Consider the following 18269-nt stretch of genomic DNA (forward strand, 5'->3'; position numbering starts at 1 on the left):
GACCCGTACGGCCGTTCTTATGTTGTTCTAGAATATTCATCCGGGAGCTGGTGGTGCAGGGAGTGATGAGCTCTCTGAGGATGCCAGCAGCAGCCTGGCTGCTCTCAATCCCTGTGCAATTCTGGTCCTCAAAGATGGTATTAAAATCCCCACCAAGACCCAGGCAATCATGAGGATCCAGTGCTGAGGACGGCAGACACCTGTTGATAGAAACACACCCACTTTCCCTCTTATCCCATGACAACATAATTTACATAAGAGCCCTTATTGAGGGACCTTCTCAAAGGCTTTCTGGAAATCTATGTACACTATGTCCACTGGATCCCCCTTGTCCACATGTTTGTTGACCACTTTAAAGAACTCTAATAGATTAGTAAAACATAATTTCCCTTTACAGAAACCATGTTGACTTTTGCCCAACAATTTATGTTCTTTTATGTGTCTGACAATTTTATTCTTTATTATTGTTTCAACTAATTTGCCCAGTATTGATGTTAGACTTACTGATCTTTAATTGATGGGATAACCTCTAGAGCCCTTTTTAAATATTGGTGTTACATTCGTTAACTTCCAGTTGTTGGGTACAGAAGCCGATTTAAAGGACAGGTTACAAACCATAGTTAATAGTTCTGCAACTTCACATTTGAGTTCTTTCAGAACTCTTGGGTGAATGCCATCTGGTCCCGGTGACTTGTTACTCTTAAGTTTATCAATTAATTCCAAACCTCCTCTAGTGACAGTTCAATCTGTGACAGATTTGTCACCTATAAAGGACATCTCAGGTTTGGGAATCTCCCTAACATCCTCAGCCATGAAGACTGAACCAAAGAATGTATTTAGTTTCTCCTCAATGACTTCATTGTCTTTAAGTGCTCCTTTTGTATCTTGATTGTCCAGGGGCCCTACTGGTTGTTTAGCAGACTTCCTGCTTCTGATGTACTTAAAAAACATGTTTTTGGCTAGCTGTTCTTCAAACTTCTTTTTGGCTTTTCTTATTAATTTTTTACACTTAATTTGGCAGTCTTTATGCTCCTTTCTATTTACCTCACTAGGATTTGACTTCCACTTTTGAAAAGATGGCTTTTCATCTCTCACTGCTTCTTTTATATGGTTGTTAAGTCACAATGGCTCTTTTTTTAGTTCTTTTACTGTGTTTTTTTTTTAATTTGGGGAATACAGGTGGCAACCCAGTGTATTGTACATAGACTGATTCCCCAGTTTATCACATTGACACAGCAGAGTGAGAAGGGTTTAATGTGTCTCTGTCTGTCCAGCAAGTGATTCAGAGAAGAGGCCCCAGCACCATGCACCAGTCAGCTCTGCACGGAGCTCAATCTGAGAGCCAGAGCACAATGAGAAAACATTTAGGTCTTTTTATGAGTAAAGAGCTGGAGCAGCCTGTCCCGGATCTGTTTGGTACTCACCCCGTAAATGATGGGATGTAGCACGGGAGGCACCAGCAGGTACACACTGGCAAAGAGAACGAGGAAATGCACTGGCACGTTTTGGCCAAACCGCTGCGTGAAAGAGGAGAAGAAATCTGGAATATACAAAGCAAAGATGGCACAAAGATGAGAGATGCAGGTCCCAAAAGTTTTGAGCTGGGCATCCTTTGTGGGGAGGCGGAAGATGGCCCGGAGGATCAGAGTATAGGACACGGAGATAAAAAATACATCCATTCCTATCTCAGATAAAAGATTAAACAGGCCGTAGTAACTACTGATGCGGGTGTCGGCGCAGGCCAGCTTCACCACAACTATATGCCCACAATAGAAGTGGGGGATGATGTTGGTTCTGCAATATGGCCACTGCCTTGCCAATAAGGGATAGAGTAATATTAGTATGCCACTACGCAGCACCACCGCAAGGCCTATCTTGGCCACAATAGAGTTTGTCAGGATTGTGGAATATCTCAGAGGATTGCAGATGGCCACGTAGCGATCAAAAGCCATGGCAACAAGGATTCCAGACTCCATCCCTGAGAAAGAGTGAACAAAGTACATCTGGGTGAGGCAGGAACTGAAACTGATCTCCCTGGAATTGAACCAGAAGATGCTCAGCAGTTTGGGTAGGGTGGATGTGGACATGACCAGGTCGGTGATGGCCAACATGCAGAGGAAATAGAACATGGGCCCATGGAGGCTCGGCTCCCTCTTCACAATGTACAAGATAGTGAAGTTTCCAAACACGGCTATGGTGTACATAGCACAGAAGGGAATGGAGATCCAGATATGGGCTGCCTCCAGGCCAGGAATGCCCAGCAGGATGAAGGTGGAGGGGTTGGTGAAGTCGGTTGTGTTAGAATCTGACATGGCATAGGGGAGAAAGTGTCCAACTCTTAGGCATAAGGGTGTCTTCTGCATTTACCAGATGCTCCACTGACTTTCTGTGTGTTCCCAGGCTCTCAGGTGATAGTCGGAGTAGAAATGCCCTACATGGAGAGACAACGTTAATATGAGACACTGCATGCAGTAGTGGAGGCTGTTCTCATGGGAGAAGCAGATTGAGCGCTCTTCACACACTGAAAAATTACATTTTCATTATTCAGAGAGAATAACTATGAACAATGACCCTACTAAATCCAATTCCATATTTGTATTGTGCTCCCTGCATTAATAATTCCTACACTTTGTGGTGGAGGAACCTTAAGAGGCACCAGCAGGAAAAACAAGGGTGGATACTGGTTATCCATCATTGTTCCTTAATGCAATGAGAGTCAGGATAGGGAGTCCATACTGACAGGATTTCCCCATTCATCCAGTTGCTTGAAATCAGAGATGGGAAAAAAAACCACAAAATTTTGCAAAGATATGTGCTGAGAGAAACATCCCAACTAGAACATATCTCATGGGAAAGACCTTCGCGCCATTGATAGCTGCTCAAGAGAAACATCTGCTCATTCGCAGCAGTTGACAAAACAAAAGCAATGTTCAGATCCCTAAGATATCGGACGCTGAATAACATGTTCGGGAATGTGTTTGGTCACCCAGTTTCTATTAAGATAATAGCATATATAAAAGGGATTTCGAAGACAGGCTCTGAGAATGGGGGAGGCTGCCATATGCAAACATATAGAAAAGTCTGGGACTCTTTAGGTTACACAACAGACAAAGAAAAGAGCGTATGATATAGGAGAGGAAAATAAAAAAGGAAATTGATTTACATTCAAATGGACAGTTCCCAACCAATACTATTGATAGACCCTTAGTGCTCCAAGAGGACTAATTCCCTAAAGATGAGGAAAATTGTCAGCAAAACTGATCGGGAGGAAAAATTGAGGTAGAAAAATATGAATGAATATTGGTAATTCTTTGATAACTTTTTATCAGATATCAGAAAACTCACAATTCCAGAGTCAACAAAGTGAACAACTTTGGGTAAAACTCAGTTTAGTGGTAAAGTGAAGGCAACAATTAGAGGGAGGGAAGCAATATGTAAAAAAGAGGAAAAAGGGAAAATAGCTGGCCAGCAATAGAAATCAGAAGTTAAGAAAATTGATAAGGAACACTAAGACATCAGGGAAAACGCCATATTTGCAGGGCTATGAATCACAAAAAGGACTTTATTAAATATAATGAGAACAAGAGAAATCCTTGAAAAGATTTATATTAAATGTAAATTATTAAAATATAAAATGATTGGTTTTTTTATTAAAAAAATGACAAGGTTAAGAAACAATGGAAAAGCGGGTATGGGATTAGTTAAAAAAAGTGTAAAAATTTAAGTACTACCAATCACGCACAGGGTTTATGCAAAACAGGTCTTGTCAAATAAACCTGATTTCATCCTTTTATGAGAGTACACATTGGTTGATCAAGGGAAACGTTTGGTGGATCAAGAGAACAACGCTGGTGCAACAAACCTTGATTTCTCAGAGTCCTTTGATTTAGTAGTGGTAAATACTGAGTTGGTGAGTTGGAGCAGGGAAAGGATTTTACCTCTGCACATGGGATTGGTGAAATAAACTGCATCCAGTTCTGGGGTCCACATTTGAAAAATGATGTTGGAAACTTGGAGAGGGTGCAGATATTGACAGATCCAGACTGGATGTTTTTTTTCTGGAAGATCTGCTTGAAGGGTTGTTTACACTTAAAATACTACAGCCGTTCTGCCATAGTGGTTCAATATAGACACTACTTACACAGATGGAAGGGTTCTCCCCTCAGCACAGGTAATCCCCAAGAGGTGGTAGCTAGGTCGATGGAAGAATTCATCTCATGCTGTCTACACCAGCGTACAGATTATCCAACAAGTTCTTGGAATGTATTGGAGGGAATTTTTTGTTCCAGAAGCTTGAGAAAACCACTTGGAGAGAGGCTGTCCTAGACTTGATTTTGACAAAGAAGGAGGAACTGGTTGAGAATTTGAAAGTGGAAGGCAGTTTGACGGAAAGTGATCATGAAATGATAGAGTTCACAATTCTAAGGAATGGTAGGAGGGACAACAGTAAAATAAAGACAATGGATTTCAAGAAGGCAGATTTTAGCAAACTCAGAGAGGTAGGGAAGATCTCATTGGAAGCAAGTCTAAGGGGAAAAACAATAGAAGACAGGTATTTTTTCAGAGAGACATTATTAAGGGCACAAAAGCAAACTATCCCCCTGCATAGGAAAGATAGCATGTATGGCAAGAGACTGCAATGACTTAACCAGGACATCTTGAATGATCTAAAAATCAAAAAAGGACCCCACAAAAAGTGGAAACAAAGTCACATTAAAAAGGTGTAGTATTAGCAAATAACACATGTATGTAGGGGCAAAATTAGAAAGGCCAAAGCACAAAACATCAAAATAACTAGAGACATAGAAGGTAAAAAGAAAACATTCTACAAATACCTTAGGAGCAAGTGGAAGACCAAGGACAGGGTAGGTCTGTTACTAAATGAAGAGTGAAAAACAATAACAAGAAATGTGGAAATGGCAGAGGTGTTTAATGACTTACTTGTTTCGGTTTTCACCAAGACAGTTAGTAGTGTTTGGACACCCAACATAGAGAATGCTAGTGAAAATGGGGTACGTTCAGATGCTAAAATAGGGAACAAACAAGTTAAAAGTTACTTGGACAAGTTAGATGTCTTGAAGTCTTGAACACGAAAAGAAATGCATCCTAGAATACTCTGAAGGAACTGACTGAGGAGGGATCTGAGCCATTAGCGATTATCTTTGAAAAGTGATGGGAGTCAGGGGAGATTCCAGAAGACGGGAAAAGAGCACATATATTGCCTGTCTATAAAGAGGGAAATAAGGGAAACCCCAGGCAATTACTGACCAGTCAGCTTCACTTCTGTACCAGGTAAGATAATGGAGCAAATAATTATGCAATGAATTTGCAAACTTCTAGAAGACAATGAAGTAATAAGTGACAGTCAGCATAGATTCGTCAAGAAGAAAACATGTCAAAGCAACCTCATAGCTTTCTTTGACAGGATAACAAGCCTTGTGGATGTATGGAAGCAGTAGATGAGGTATATTTAGACGTTACTACAGCTTTTGATACAATCTCACATAAACTTCTCATTAGGAAACTAGGGAAATAAAACCTAGGTGGAGCTACTATAAGGTGGGTGCATAACTAGCTGGATAACCACTTGCAGAGAGTAGTTATCAGTGGCTCACAGTGATGCTGGAAGGGCATAACAAGTTTGGTTCCGCAGGGATCAGTTCTGGGTCCGGTTCTTTTCAAAGTTTTCATCAAAGATTTAGATCATGGCATCGAGAGTGCACTTATGTTTGCAGATAATAAAATTTAGGAGGGGTTGGAAGTCTTTGAGAATCAGATAAACATTCAAAATGATCTGGAAAAACTGGAGAAAAGGATGATTAGGGGTCTTGAAACCATGACATATGAAAGGAAGAATGTTCAGTCTGAAAAGGAGAAGACTGAGGGGGGGAATGACAACTGTTTTCAAATAGATAAAAAGTTTTTGCAAAGAGGGAGAAAAAGTGTTTTCCTTAACCTCTGAGAGAAGACAAGAAGCAGTGGACTTAAATTGCAGCAAGGGAGGTTTAGATTGGACATTAGGAAAAAATGTTTCAAAAAAGGCAAATGCAATGTTCGGTTATATTAGCAGAAATATAACATGCAAGTCATGGTATGAGATAGTATTCCTCTACTCGGTGTGGGCTACGTCTCATTTAGAAAAACATGTCCAAGTTTGCACACCAATTAACAGAAAGGATGTAGAGAACCTGAAAAGGATCCATAGGCAAATAACAAATGTTACAAAAGAGATGGAATGCAAGCTGTATGAGCAAACCAAAGAAACTAATATGTTTACTTGGAAAAGAGGAGATTAATGGAGGACAGGATAGTGGTCTTCAAACACTTGAAAGGCTGCCATAGAAAGGTGGAGGAAAGTTTCTCTGTCTTACCACAGAGGGGCAGGACAAGAGGCAATGGGTTAAAATTCCAGCACAACAGATTTAAATTAAATTTCAGGAAACTCTTCCTAGCCTTAACTACAGGAGGTCAATGGAACAGACTCCCAGGGAAGTCATGGAAGCTCTTTCTGTGGAGGTTTTCCAAAGATGTGTGAATGGCCATCAGTCTTAGATGACTAGGACAAAACAAATCCTGCATCTTGTCAGGGGATAGACTAGCTGCCCTTTGTGTTCCCTTATAACTCTATGGCTCTATCATTCTGTGATATAAAATCCTACTGTAGATCCAGCCTTACTCACACATACGTCTTTCGGCTTACTACGGAGGTAACTGAATGAAATTTAATGGGCCCGTACTTTACAGGAGTCAGACTTGATGATCAAATGGTCCCTTCTGACCTTAAACCCTATGGATCTATTGATAAAAAAAGTAGATCAGGCATTTATATTTAATGTGTCTCATAACATGAACAAGGGAATATTTAGTTAAACTGAAAGGTGTAGATATAACATTGAGAAAAGGTAAATGCTACCATAATTCTTATTTGGCCTGTAGAACTCCTTGCTACCAACATTATTGGAGCGAAGAGCATAGAAGAATGGGATTCAGAAATGGATTGGCCATTGTATGTTATCCTTCTGGCATCACGTTTAGTTAAGGCTGTCTCACACCTTCCATTAGAATAATTCATTTCCAGTTGCTTATAAGTTTGTGAAAATTTTGGAGTTTGTACTGAAATATCATACATTGGGTGTCTTGCTTCGAGAAAAATTGTGGTTTTTTTGTTTGTTTGTTTTTTGTTTTTTTAAGTTTCAGGCATAACAATTCAGCCAACTTCTTGAATAAAGCTAGGAGAAATATGAGCCCTACCATCTCCAAGCTTTCCAGCAGAAAAAAGTCAGGTAACAGCCCCTGTCCCTCTACCCCATTAACAGACAGAGCCCTGAAATGCAAGAGGAGGGGGTCTCAGTGTCTGTGCATTAGGACACAATGTGACCCTGACATCTGTACTCAGTTCTTGCTCTAAGGGGAGTTTTGCCTCACTGGGGCTTGAACAAAGTACAGGCCATGTCTCAGAATTTGGCCTTGTTTTGCACATCTACTAACATCTTTCTTCCTGAAGGATTCACTGTGCCACTGAAATGCACCACCATGAAGCTGAAGTCCATAAGGCAGGATGAGCAGGGGTGCACAGGAAAGAGTGATTTTCGATCGGGTGAGCTCCTCAGCAAGAAATGGTACCTGTGAATTACGAAATGTAAGTGTCTTCCCTGGGAATTCCCCTCAGGTATCTGTGACCGACACCTCTCTGAATCCAGCTTCAGCAGCAGCATCCGACACCGAGAGCCAACACACTGTGTGCACAGTTTATAATATAGCTCTATGTAATCCCAGGGAGGTTCGATCACACTCTATAGGAGAAGGGAGCATCTGAATGTAAACAGGCTGTGTACAAGCCTGTCTCCACTTTGGTGCTAATTATCCAGCTTTAGAAGTAAACAGTAATTAAGGGACCTTCCCAAAGGGAGATGAGAACTCTTGGGCTCTGTGCTGAGTCAGAGAGGAATTGGCTGCTCTGTACATTTGTGTGTATCTATTTAAAAAAATTATGGTAGTTAATGAGTAAGGAAACCAGGGATAATGCCTAACTCTCCAGAGGATCTGATGTCCTGTAAATTCTCAGGATAGATGGGTAGATAATAGACAGAGAGATCTGGAGAAAGTTGACTAAGAGATGGGGCTCTCACTAAGGGATCAGAGATCAGTACTTCTCATCAATAACTATCATCATACTGTGTAGCACCTTTCTCTGATGGATCTTCAAAATACCTAGCAAAGGAATGTCACTCTGAACCATCCCCATTTCATTGATTAGTGAACTGAGACACAGGGAGACATGACTTTTCCAAGGTCACACAGACACGAGCTGACAGAACTCAAGTGTCCTGACTTCCCTTCTATAACCACAATCTCCCTCTCAGTAAGTGACCACATGACAACAGGGAAATGGCCTTACGGTCTTGCAGGGCCTGTTCACAGGAGGAGGGAAAGCAATTCCTAGTATTTCAATGTGGAACTGGGGACCGCCGAGCCCTCTGGCAAACCAATCTGGGCCCCCTCTCACTCTGTGGGGCTGTGACAAGCTGCAATTCTCTCAGGTCTTGCACTTACACAACTATACGCAGACAGGGACACACCCAGCTGCAGTTACATGAAACCTTTCACCAGCCATCCATGAACTAACAATACAGAGGCTCCAGCCAGCTCCCCCCATGTCCCCAACCTAGGACACAAGAGCTGTACCGTCTTGCCCTGGCCAATGGCCTGACCAGTGTCAGTTTATTTCCCAATCTGCCCCTCCCTCAATGTGGAGAGGACAATACATCAGCCTGAGCAGATTCCCTTTTACGTTTCAAACAACATCCTGTAGTAAGGAAAACAATATAAACCAGATTTATTAATTACAGAAAGATCGATTGTTTACATGATTATAAGTAATAGTGTAAAGAACAAAATTGAAATCTGGAAAATAAACAAAATCACAATTTAAGATCTATACACTAAACTGACTTTGAATCAAGCAGTGTGTCACACTGATGGTACAAACAATCCACCAATCTTCCATACACAGGCTAGAAATCCCTTCAGCGTGGCATCACATCCCCAGTTCAATCCCAGTTTCTAATGTCTTTGGTGTTGAGTGCTGGGGAGAGTGTCAACCTGTGGAGCTCTTTGACAGAGGATGTTGTGAAGGCCAAGACTATTATGGCTTTCAAAAAAAACCTAGATGAATTCACGGAGGATAGGTCCATCAGACTATTAGCCAGGATAAGCAGACATGATGTCCCTTGCCTCTGTTTGCTGGAAGCTGGGAAAGGTTCATGGGGAATCATCATTTGAGAATTATCTGTTCTCTTCATTCCCTCTGAAGCATCTGTTATTGGCCACTGCTGGAAGACAAGATACTGGGCTAGATGGACCTTTGGTTTAACACAACACGACCGTTCTTAAGTTCACTGAAGAAGGAAATGGTGTGAAGATGTTGTGTTGTGTTGTGTTTTCCTGAATCTGGGTGTCTCTTCTGCTGTCTAAAGTAGGGGAATTGTTTTAGCAACCCGTGAGTGGGGTTCCAGGGGGCCCCATTCTGTGACTGCTCAATTAGGGCAAATTGCAAAGAAAGGGGCAGACAATCCCCAAACAGGTGGTTATTCTAATACTTGGATTTATGAAGGCATCAGCAAAACAGCTCTCACAATGCTTTACTGCTTACACAGAAGCCAAAACACAGGACCCTTAAAGCAGTGGTCCCCAACCTTTCCACTTGGCAGGTGCCAGACGAAGGAGCGTGGCGGCGGTAGAGCTTCCGTGGCGGCATTTCGGCGGTGACGCCTCTCTATGACGTCGTTTGTCAGCGGCAAGCAGTGTCATCGAGAGGCATCGCCGCCGAAATTGGGCGGCATTTCGGTGGATGCTCGACCCCCAGGCAGGACGCGAGCGCATTTAGATGCCCCCACGGGTGCCAAGGTGCCTGCAGGCACCTTAAAGTCACCCAGCCTTGGGCATCCACCCAGACAGCCAAGTCAAGTATGCTGATTATTATTGAAAATCTTGTTCATCATATACTGAAGTTCTTCCAATACCAAAGGATTATACACAGCACCTCCCAGGTGAAAGAATATTTCAAATATTACTCAAATAATCACTTACAGCCAATTCTTATTAACTAAACAAATATTTATTTAAAAAGAGAGAGTATTGCTTAAAAGATCATTAGACACAGCGGCATGATTAGAGTTTTTATGTCAATTTCATAGTTGAGATGGCTGGCCTCAGAGTTCCATAGAGTTCTTTCCCAATTAGTCAAAAGATTATAGACCAATGTTAAAATATTCATTATCAGGGTGATCCAGGATATAACTGGAGACCAGAGTCTTGTGTCTCAAGCTTCCGCTGATGATGCTTAAGCAGATCTGAGATAAAAAGGATCAGGTTCCAAGAGCCCTTTATACAGTCCGTCAGCAGCACAACAGTCCTTGGTTGAACAATAGGCTTTTGAAGCGTGCGCCCAAGGGGGAGAGTGAGCTGAAGCAATTAGAAATGTCTGTTTGGGGTCAGGGAGATAGTTTGTCTCCCCCTTGGAAAGTGTTCCCCAGAACGGCAGAGACAGGGGTCCCTCTTCTAATGGGCTTTTTTCCCATCTCTCTCTCTCTCTTTCTTGGTGCATTTAGGTCCAGCTCTCTCTTTCTTCTGTAATTCATCTCCTCACACACGTACCTTCCTCTTTCTGTCACTTCTAATTCCCCGGCCATTACCAGCTAGCAGCCAGCAGCTGTGGTACCCTACAGTCTAGCCTACTTGCTTCCCTATATATCTTTTCTCATAAGTTTCTTATTTTCTTATGGGTTTGATTATTTGTTTTATTAATAAGTTTACAGATTTATATTATGTATTACATATATTACCTGTAACACAAGGAACCTGTAGGTCACATCCTGTATGTTGAGCTAAAGCAGGTAGCAGTTATGAAAAGGTTTGGGGAAAAGTGCAGACAGAACCTCTGCTGAAGTTGTGGAGGAGTAGGAATAGGGGCTGCAACTTTGTGCATTGTAGACAGGCATGCGCCAGGGTCTGCCTCATGCTGCAAAATGGGCAGGTATCTGGAATGGGGGTGAACTGTGCCACGTACATGCCTGTGCTCTTGGCTCCATGAAGGAGCCACCAAGTGACATCCCCACTGGGCCGTGGAACCGGAGTGGAGTACTTTCTGGCTCACCGGGGTTCCTCACCCTCTGAAGGTGGTTCTATGTCTCATGGACTCATAGACTTTAAGGTCAGAAAGGACCATTATGATCATCTAGTTGGACCTCCTGCACAATGCAGGCCACAGAATCTCACCCATCCAGTCCTGTAACAAACCCTTAACCTAGGTCTGAGTTATTGAAGTCCTCAAATTGTGGTTTGAAGAACTCAAGCTGCAGAGAATCCTCCTGCAAGTGACTCATGCCCCATGCTGCAGAGGAAGGTGAAAAACCTCCAATCTGCCCTGGAGGAAAATTAATTCCCGACCCCAGATATGGCAATCAGCTAAACCCTGAGCATGTGGGCAAGACTCACCAGCCAGCACCCAGGAAAGAATTCTCTCTAGTAACTCAGATCCCACCCCATCTAGCATCCCATCACAGACCACTGGGCATACTTACCTGCTGATAATCAAAGATCAATGGCCAAATTTATTGTCAAAATTATGTTATCCCATCATACCATCCCCTTCAGAAACTTATCAAGCTTAGTCTTAAAGCCAGTTATGTCTTTTGCCCCCACTACTCCCCTTGGAAGGCTGTTCCAGAACTTCACTCCTCTAATGCTTAGAAACCTTCGTCTAATTTCAAGTCTAACCTTCCTAGTGTCTAGTTTATATCCATTTGTTCTTGTGTCCATACTGGTACTAAGCTTAAATAATTCCTCTCCCTCCCTAATATTAATCCCTCTGATATATTTATAAAGAGCAATCATATCCCCCCTCAGCCTTCTTTTGGTTAAGCTAAACAAGCCAAGCCCTTTGAGTCTGCTTTCATAAGACATGTTTTCCATTCCTCGGATCATCCTAGTAGCCCTTCTTTGTACCTGCCACATGGTATCAGGTTAACTGAAGAAGTGAAGCACGTGGAGCATGAGCATGTAAAGTTCCCTTGGTGGAATCGGAAATGCACTGGCTGCAGGGCGTAAAACCAGCTCATGTTATGAAAGGGAGGGGGCCAGGAGGACTCATGGGACAGGAATTCAATCAAGAATTTCAGAGGCACTGGAATGAGGGGTGGGTGGGGAGCACCCTCTTGTAGGACCCATTCAAGGAAAACCCGAGAAGTAGACAATAAGGTGGCCCCACCACCTGGAGTATGTGCAGGGGAGTCTGAAGGGTGAAGAGCCCAAAGTTAGCCCTGAGATGAAAAAGGCCATGATGGCCACTAAATGGTGGGGCTGAGAACTGGGCTGGCCATATACTGGAGGAATGGTCCTGGGCAAGATGGAAATAAAATACATATATACAGTCCAACCAGGAGTAGCACAACCCATTGACCTCCACCTGGACATAGGTAAAGGTGGAATTCTCATCCGAGTGTCGGTCATGTAAGTCGTCCACCAGGGAGTGATGATTGACAATCTCTCTGAGGATGCCTGAAGCAGCCTGGCTGCTCTCAATCCCTGAGTGATTCTGGTCCTCAGAGATAACATTAAAAGCCCCACCCAGACCCAGGCATCCGTTAAGATCCAAGATGCCGAGGATGGCATACGCCTTTTGATAGAAACACATCCACTTTGGGTCTGCATTCGATGGGTAAACATTGGACAGATTCAACATCAGCCCCTCAACACAGGCCTGGAGGTGCAACAGGCGACCTGGGATGACCTCGGCAACTCCCAGCATCTCAGGCTATAAGTCGGGGGAGAATACGGTGGCCACCCCAACCAAACGAGTGCTGAGGTGTCTAAAATATAGCACACCCCCACTGCAGCTGCCAACTAGTCTCGGCAGCTGGATCCATGTGGGTTTCCTGCAGGCAAACAACAAAGTACCCTACGAGCACAGAGAGCACCTGGCAACTGTGGAGAGCCACCTTAGAGCCTCTGACAGCTGAGGAGGATCTTCATGGGCGGGGAATCACCATCTGGTCTTACAACAATTGCTGACCAACCTGAAAGCCTTGTCACAGAAGTTGCGGGCCCACTGGTAGACCAGGATGTCCTACCTCCTAGTTTCCCTCCACTCCTCCAAAACAGCCCTTTCTGCTCTAACACACTATACCCCACTCACCTCCCAGAGATTAGATAGATCCCAGGAGTCCTGACGAGATCTCTCTCTCTCTCCACAGAGTTAGTAACAATGTAAGAATAAACATTGAAATGTTAATACTAACCAGCCCACCTTATGTGTCTTCCCATAAGATGTGAAAACGTGTTTGTTTTAAGATGACTGGGCTGCAGCTGTCAAGGGGAAGGGAAGACAGAAGGAAGTGACAGGGGCAGGGCATTGGGGAGAAGACACACAGCAGGGTGAATTATAAAGGTCACAACCCAGTGTACTGTACATAGACTGATTCCCCAGTTCATCACATTGACACAGCACAGGAAGGACAGGAAAGGGTTCAATCTCACTTTGAATGTCCAGGAAGTGATTCAGGGAAGAGGCCCCAGCATCATTCATCAGCCACCTCTGCACAGAGCTCAATCTGAGAGCCAGAGCACAAGGAAAAAACATTTAGGTCTTTTTATTAGTAAAGAGGTGGAGCAGCCTGTCCCGGATCTGCTTGGTCCTCACCCTGTAAATGATTGGATGTAGCACAGGGGGTACCAGATAGTATACACTGGCAATGAGAACGAAGAACTGAAGTGGCGTATTCTGGCCAAACCGGTGCATGAGAGAGGAGAATAAATCTGGGATGCACAAAGTTGAGATAGCACAAAGATGAGAGATGCAGGTTCCAAAAGTTTTGAACCGGGCATCCTTTGTAGGCAGGCGGAAGATGGCCCGGAGGATCTGAGTATAGGACACTGAGATAAAAAACACATCAATTCCGATCACAGAATAAAGATTAAACAGGCCATAGTAACTACTGACTCGGATGTCAGAGCAGGCCAAGTTCACCACAGCTACATGCCGACAATAGAAGTGTGGGATGATGTTGGTTCTGCAATATGGCCACCGCCTCACCAGGAAGGGATAGCGTAATGTGAGTATGCCTCTGTGCAGCACCACAGCCAGGACTATAGTGACCACAACAGAGTTTGTCAGGGTCGCGGAATGTCTCACGGGATGGCAGATGGCCACGTAGCGATCCAGAGACATGGCCACGAGGATTCCAGACTCTATCCCTGAGAAGGAGTGAACAGAGTACATCTGGGTGAGGCAGGCACTGAAACTGATCTCCCTGGAATTGAACCAGAAGATGCTCAGCATTTTGGGTACAGTGGATGTGGACATGACCAGGTCGCTGATGGCCAACATGCAGAGGAAATAGAACATGGGGCCATGGAGGTTCGGCTCCATCTTCACAATGAACAGGATGGTGGAGTTCAACAAGATGGCTATGGTGTACATGGCACAGAAGGGAATGGAGATCCAGATATGGGCTACCTCTAGGCCAGGAATGCCAAGTAGGATGAAGGTGGAGGGGTTGGTGAAGTCGGTTCTGTTTGAATCTGACATGGTGTAGGAGAGAAAGTGTCCAACTCTCACAGACAAGGGTGTCTTCTGCACGTGCACTATGTTCCCCTGACTTTCTGTGTTTTCCCAGGATCTCGTGTGATAGTCGCAGTAGAAATGCCTGAATGGAGAGAAAACGTTAATATGAGACACTGCATGCAGTAATGGAAGCTGTTCTCAAGCAAGAAGCAGATTAAGCGCTCCCTGCGTTAATAACTCTCACACTTTGTGGCGGGGAACCTTAAGAGGCACCAGTAGGAAACACAAGTGTGGATACTGGTTATGAATGCAGCTTCCACCCTGGCCCATATGCAACTTGCCTGTGTGCAGCAATGGTCCCCCGCCTCTCACGGTACAGTGCCACAGACATGTTAGCCTGACTGGGACAAGGAGCACAGTTGCTCTGCCAAGGAATCGCCACACACAGATTACCCAGTTTCTGCATGAGACCCTTGAGGCCGATGACCGCGCTGTGAGAGAGCACATCAACACCCTATTCCACATCTAGGAATGCATGCAGCCCTAACTCTCCTCGCCCCAAAAGCCCGCACAGAACAACTTCCTTCCCAAAATAAAAGGGGCTTACCAGGCACCTCCTCTGGTGTTTGTTCTTCCACAAGCACCGTGCGCTACAACTGGCTACCTTCCTCCTGGCTTGAAAAAATCTCCTGGCTGCATGCATCTAGGGATGCCTGGCTGTCTTCCTGCTCCTCAGCACCCTCGTTCCCACTTTCTTCCTCCTCCTGCCTTGTTAAACTTGGCTCTGAATTGTCCATGGTGGTCTTCAGAGTGGAGGTGGGTTGCCCCCAAGTATTGCATCTAGCTTTCTTTAGAAATGGTCATGGCCCCTTTCCATCATGTCCCCTGATATCTCCCCGAAGGTATCGTAATTCCTATGGCTGCAGCGCAGCTGGGACTGGAGAGCTTCCTCCCCCTAAATACTGATGAGGTCCAGCACCTCACCATTGCTCCATACGGGGGATCGCCTGGCGCACAGAGGCATGGTCACCAGGAAAGACTGTCTGAGAGCACTCCATGATTTGCTGAGCAAACAGGAAGGGGATTTTCCAAATTCCCAGAGAATTTAAAGAGTCGGTCTGATGGTTGTTCTCCTGAGGGCAGGGCAGAAGAGTTCAAAGTGATGACCAGAGTGGCTAGAACAGGCTCTGTGGGACACTTCTGGGGGCCAATCACAGCCCATTCATTGACCAGAGTGTTATGCTTCTCGTGGAGGTGGATTACCAGGAACGCTCCAGCCGCGGAATCCGGACGCTCTACATGCCTTGCCGGTGTGGACGTGTCATGAGTTAGGGCATCCAGAGCTGCTTTAATGAGTTCTAACTCGCAAGTGTAGCCAGGCCCTAAGTCGGATTTTCTGAAGTCCAGGGTCCATAGTTTGCTCCTCTCCTTTCTTCCTTTTGTCAGGATCCTGAACTCGACCATCTCATGGTCACTGCTGCCTAAATTGCCTCCCACTTCTACTTCCCCACCAACTCTTTCCTCTTTGTAAGCAGTAGGTGAAGAGGAGCACCGCCCCTGGTTGGTTCCTCCAGCACTTGTACCAGGAAGTTGTTCCCAACACCCTCCGAAAACTTCCTGGATTGTCTCTGCACCACTGTATTGCTCTCCCAGCAGATGTCAGGGTGATTGAAATCCCCCATTAGATCCAAGGCCCGTGATCTGGAAACTTCAGTTAGTTGTCTGAAGAAAGCCTTGTCTACCTCATCCTTCTGATCCGGTGATCCATAGTACATGTCCACCACAGCATCACCCTTGTTGCTCTCGCTTCTAAACTTAACCCAAAGACTCTCACCAGCAGGAGTTCTCAAACTTTTGTACTGGTGACCCCTGACACTTAGCAAGCCTCTGAGTGTGACCCCCCTTATCAATTAAATACACCTTTTCATGTATTTAAACCATTATACATGCTGGAGGCAAAGTGGGGTTTTGGGCTGGAGGCTGACAGCTCACGACCGCCCATGAAATAGCCTTGTGACCCCTTGAGGGGTTCCATCGCCCAGTTTGAGAACTGCTGCTCAACAGGCTTTTCTCCACTTTCATACTGGAGCTCTGAGTAATCACATCGCTCTCTTACACATAATGCAGCTCCTCCAGCTTTACTTCTGGACCTGTCTTTCCAAACACTTTATACCCATTCATGACAGTGCTCCAGTCATGTGAACTGCCCCACCAAGTCTCTGTTATTCCAAACACATCATAGTTCCTTGATTGTGCCAGAACTTCCAATTCTTCCTGCTTGTTTCCCAAGCTTCTTGCGTTCTTGTGCATGCACCTAAGATAACTGGCTGATTGCCCTGCTTTCTCAGCATGAATCAGGAGGGTTCCCGACTTGTAACCTCCCGGTATCCCACTTCCCCACATACCTCTGCGCTTCGGTCCCCATCCCCTGACAAACCTAGTTTAAAGCCCTCCTCACTAGGTTAGCCAGCCTGTCTGCCTCTCTTTCCAGACCAACGTCCCATGCTCGAAGAATACAAAAGCCTTCTCTCTGACACCACCTGTGTAACCACCCATTCACCTGCACAATTCAACTGTCCCTACCTGCAGGGCCGTCCTTAGGATTTATGGTGCCCTAGGCAGGATTATTAAACTGGTGCCCCTGTGCCTGTCTTGCTCTTAGCAACACAAACATAAGCTTACACTACTGGAAAACTTGCCACATGCATGTTATTAAAACCAGTTTAACTTAATGAAGCACACTGTAATGCTGATTGTAGCAGGGTGGACCCCTGCTCCTTCCCTGAAGGGGCCGAAGCAGGAGAAAACAGCCTTTAGGCTGGGCTGATTGGGGAAGTGGCTGCAGCTGGGGCCATGCCCCAAACTGAGCCACAGGGCCTTATAAGAAGGCCAGGGAAGCCAGAAGCCAAGAGATTGTCTCTCTGGCTGTAGAGGGAGAAGGGCCTGGCTGCAGGGAGCTAGACACAAAGTACCTGAGAGTGAAGCAGGGCTGGGGAAAGGCTGAGGAGCTGGGGAGCTCCAGCCTGGAAAGCCCCAGGCTGCGGCCTAGCAGAAGGCCAAGGAGTACTGGGGGTTGCAGAGGGCAGCCCAGGGTTAGGCCAAGGCAGCAGGTCCAAACGCAACCTTGCCAGTGATGAGTGGCTGATACTGCAGTCTGCCCCAGGGCGCGGGGCTAGACAATGACTGGCAGTAGCCATACACTGAGGCAAGGTGGGGATAGAGGGTGAGGGTTCCCGGAGGAGTGGAGACCCTGAGAGAAAGGGGTTACTGCCGGGGGCAGCACCCCATTGAAAAGGGCACCGGGTCCAGGGAGGGACATGGGGGCCAGAGGACAGGCGGATCACCAGCCTGCAGAGCACGCTGCAGGGCTGGAACGAGCTAATTCACGGAGTCACCAGCAGGAGGCGCTGCAGGGGTGAGTCCGGCCCGTCTACACGGATGGACTAGCACTAAAGAAGTAGCACTATATAAAAAATTCTGATTTGACAGAATGATGCAAATAATATAATTTTTTAAATTTGTCAACATTTTATTGGAAATGTATATGAAGAGGTATTGAAGCAAGGATTAGTTTTTAATTAAAAGCAATCTTTCTGGCTTTTTTTGCTGCATAATCAGTAATAATGTCATTGTATGACAAAGACAAAGTGATGTCTTGTTTGATTGCAAGACTAGTCAAGTGTTTCTGACTCATTGTAGAGCAGAG

The 18269-nt window shown here is 45.1% G+C and overlaps 2 protein-coding genes across 2 annotated transcripts; both read right to left on the bottom strand.

Moving 5' to 3' along the window:
* Positions 1-1364: 1364 nt before the first annotated feature.
* Positions 1365-2312, bottom strand: LOC123369503 (olfactory receptor 52E4-like). The gene has a single exon (XM_045015154.1). It carries the CDS (start codon positions 2310-2312, stop codon positions 1365-1367), a length of 948 nt encoding a protein of 315 aa, XP_044871089.1.
* Positions 2313-13639: 11327 nt separating this feature from the next.
* On the bottom strand, positions 13640-15621 carry LOC123363281 (olfactory receptor 52E4-like). The gene is made up of 3 exons (XM_045004148.1): positions 15548-15621; positions 14348-14705; positions 13640-14278 (listed from the first exon to the last, which is right to left on the bottom strand). Exons 1-3 carry the CDS (start codon positions 15619-15621, stop codon positions 13640-13642), a joined length of 1071 nt encoding a protein of 356 aa, XP_044860083.1.
* Between the last annotated feature and the right edge of the window lie 2648 nt (positions 15622-18269).

Source organism: Mauremys mutica, chromosome 1 (genome assembly GCF_020497125.1).
Source record: "Mauremys mutica isolate MM-2020 ecotype Southern chromosome 1, ASM2049712v1, whole genome shotgun sequence".
NCBI lineage: Eukaryota > Metazoa > Chordata > Testudines > Geoemydidae > Mauremys > Mauremys mutica.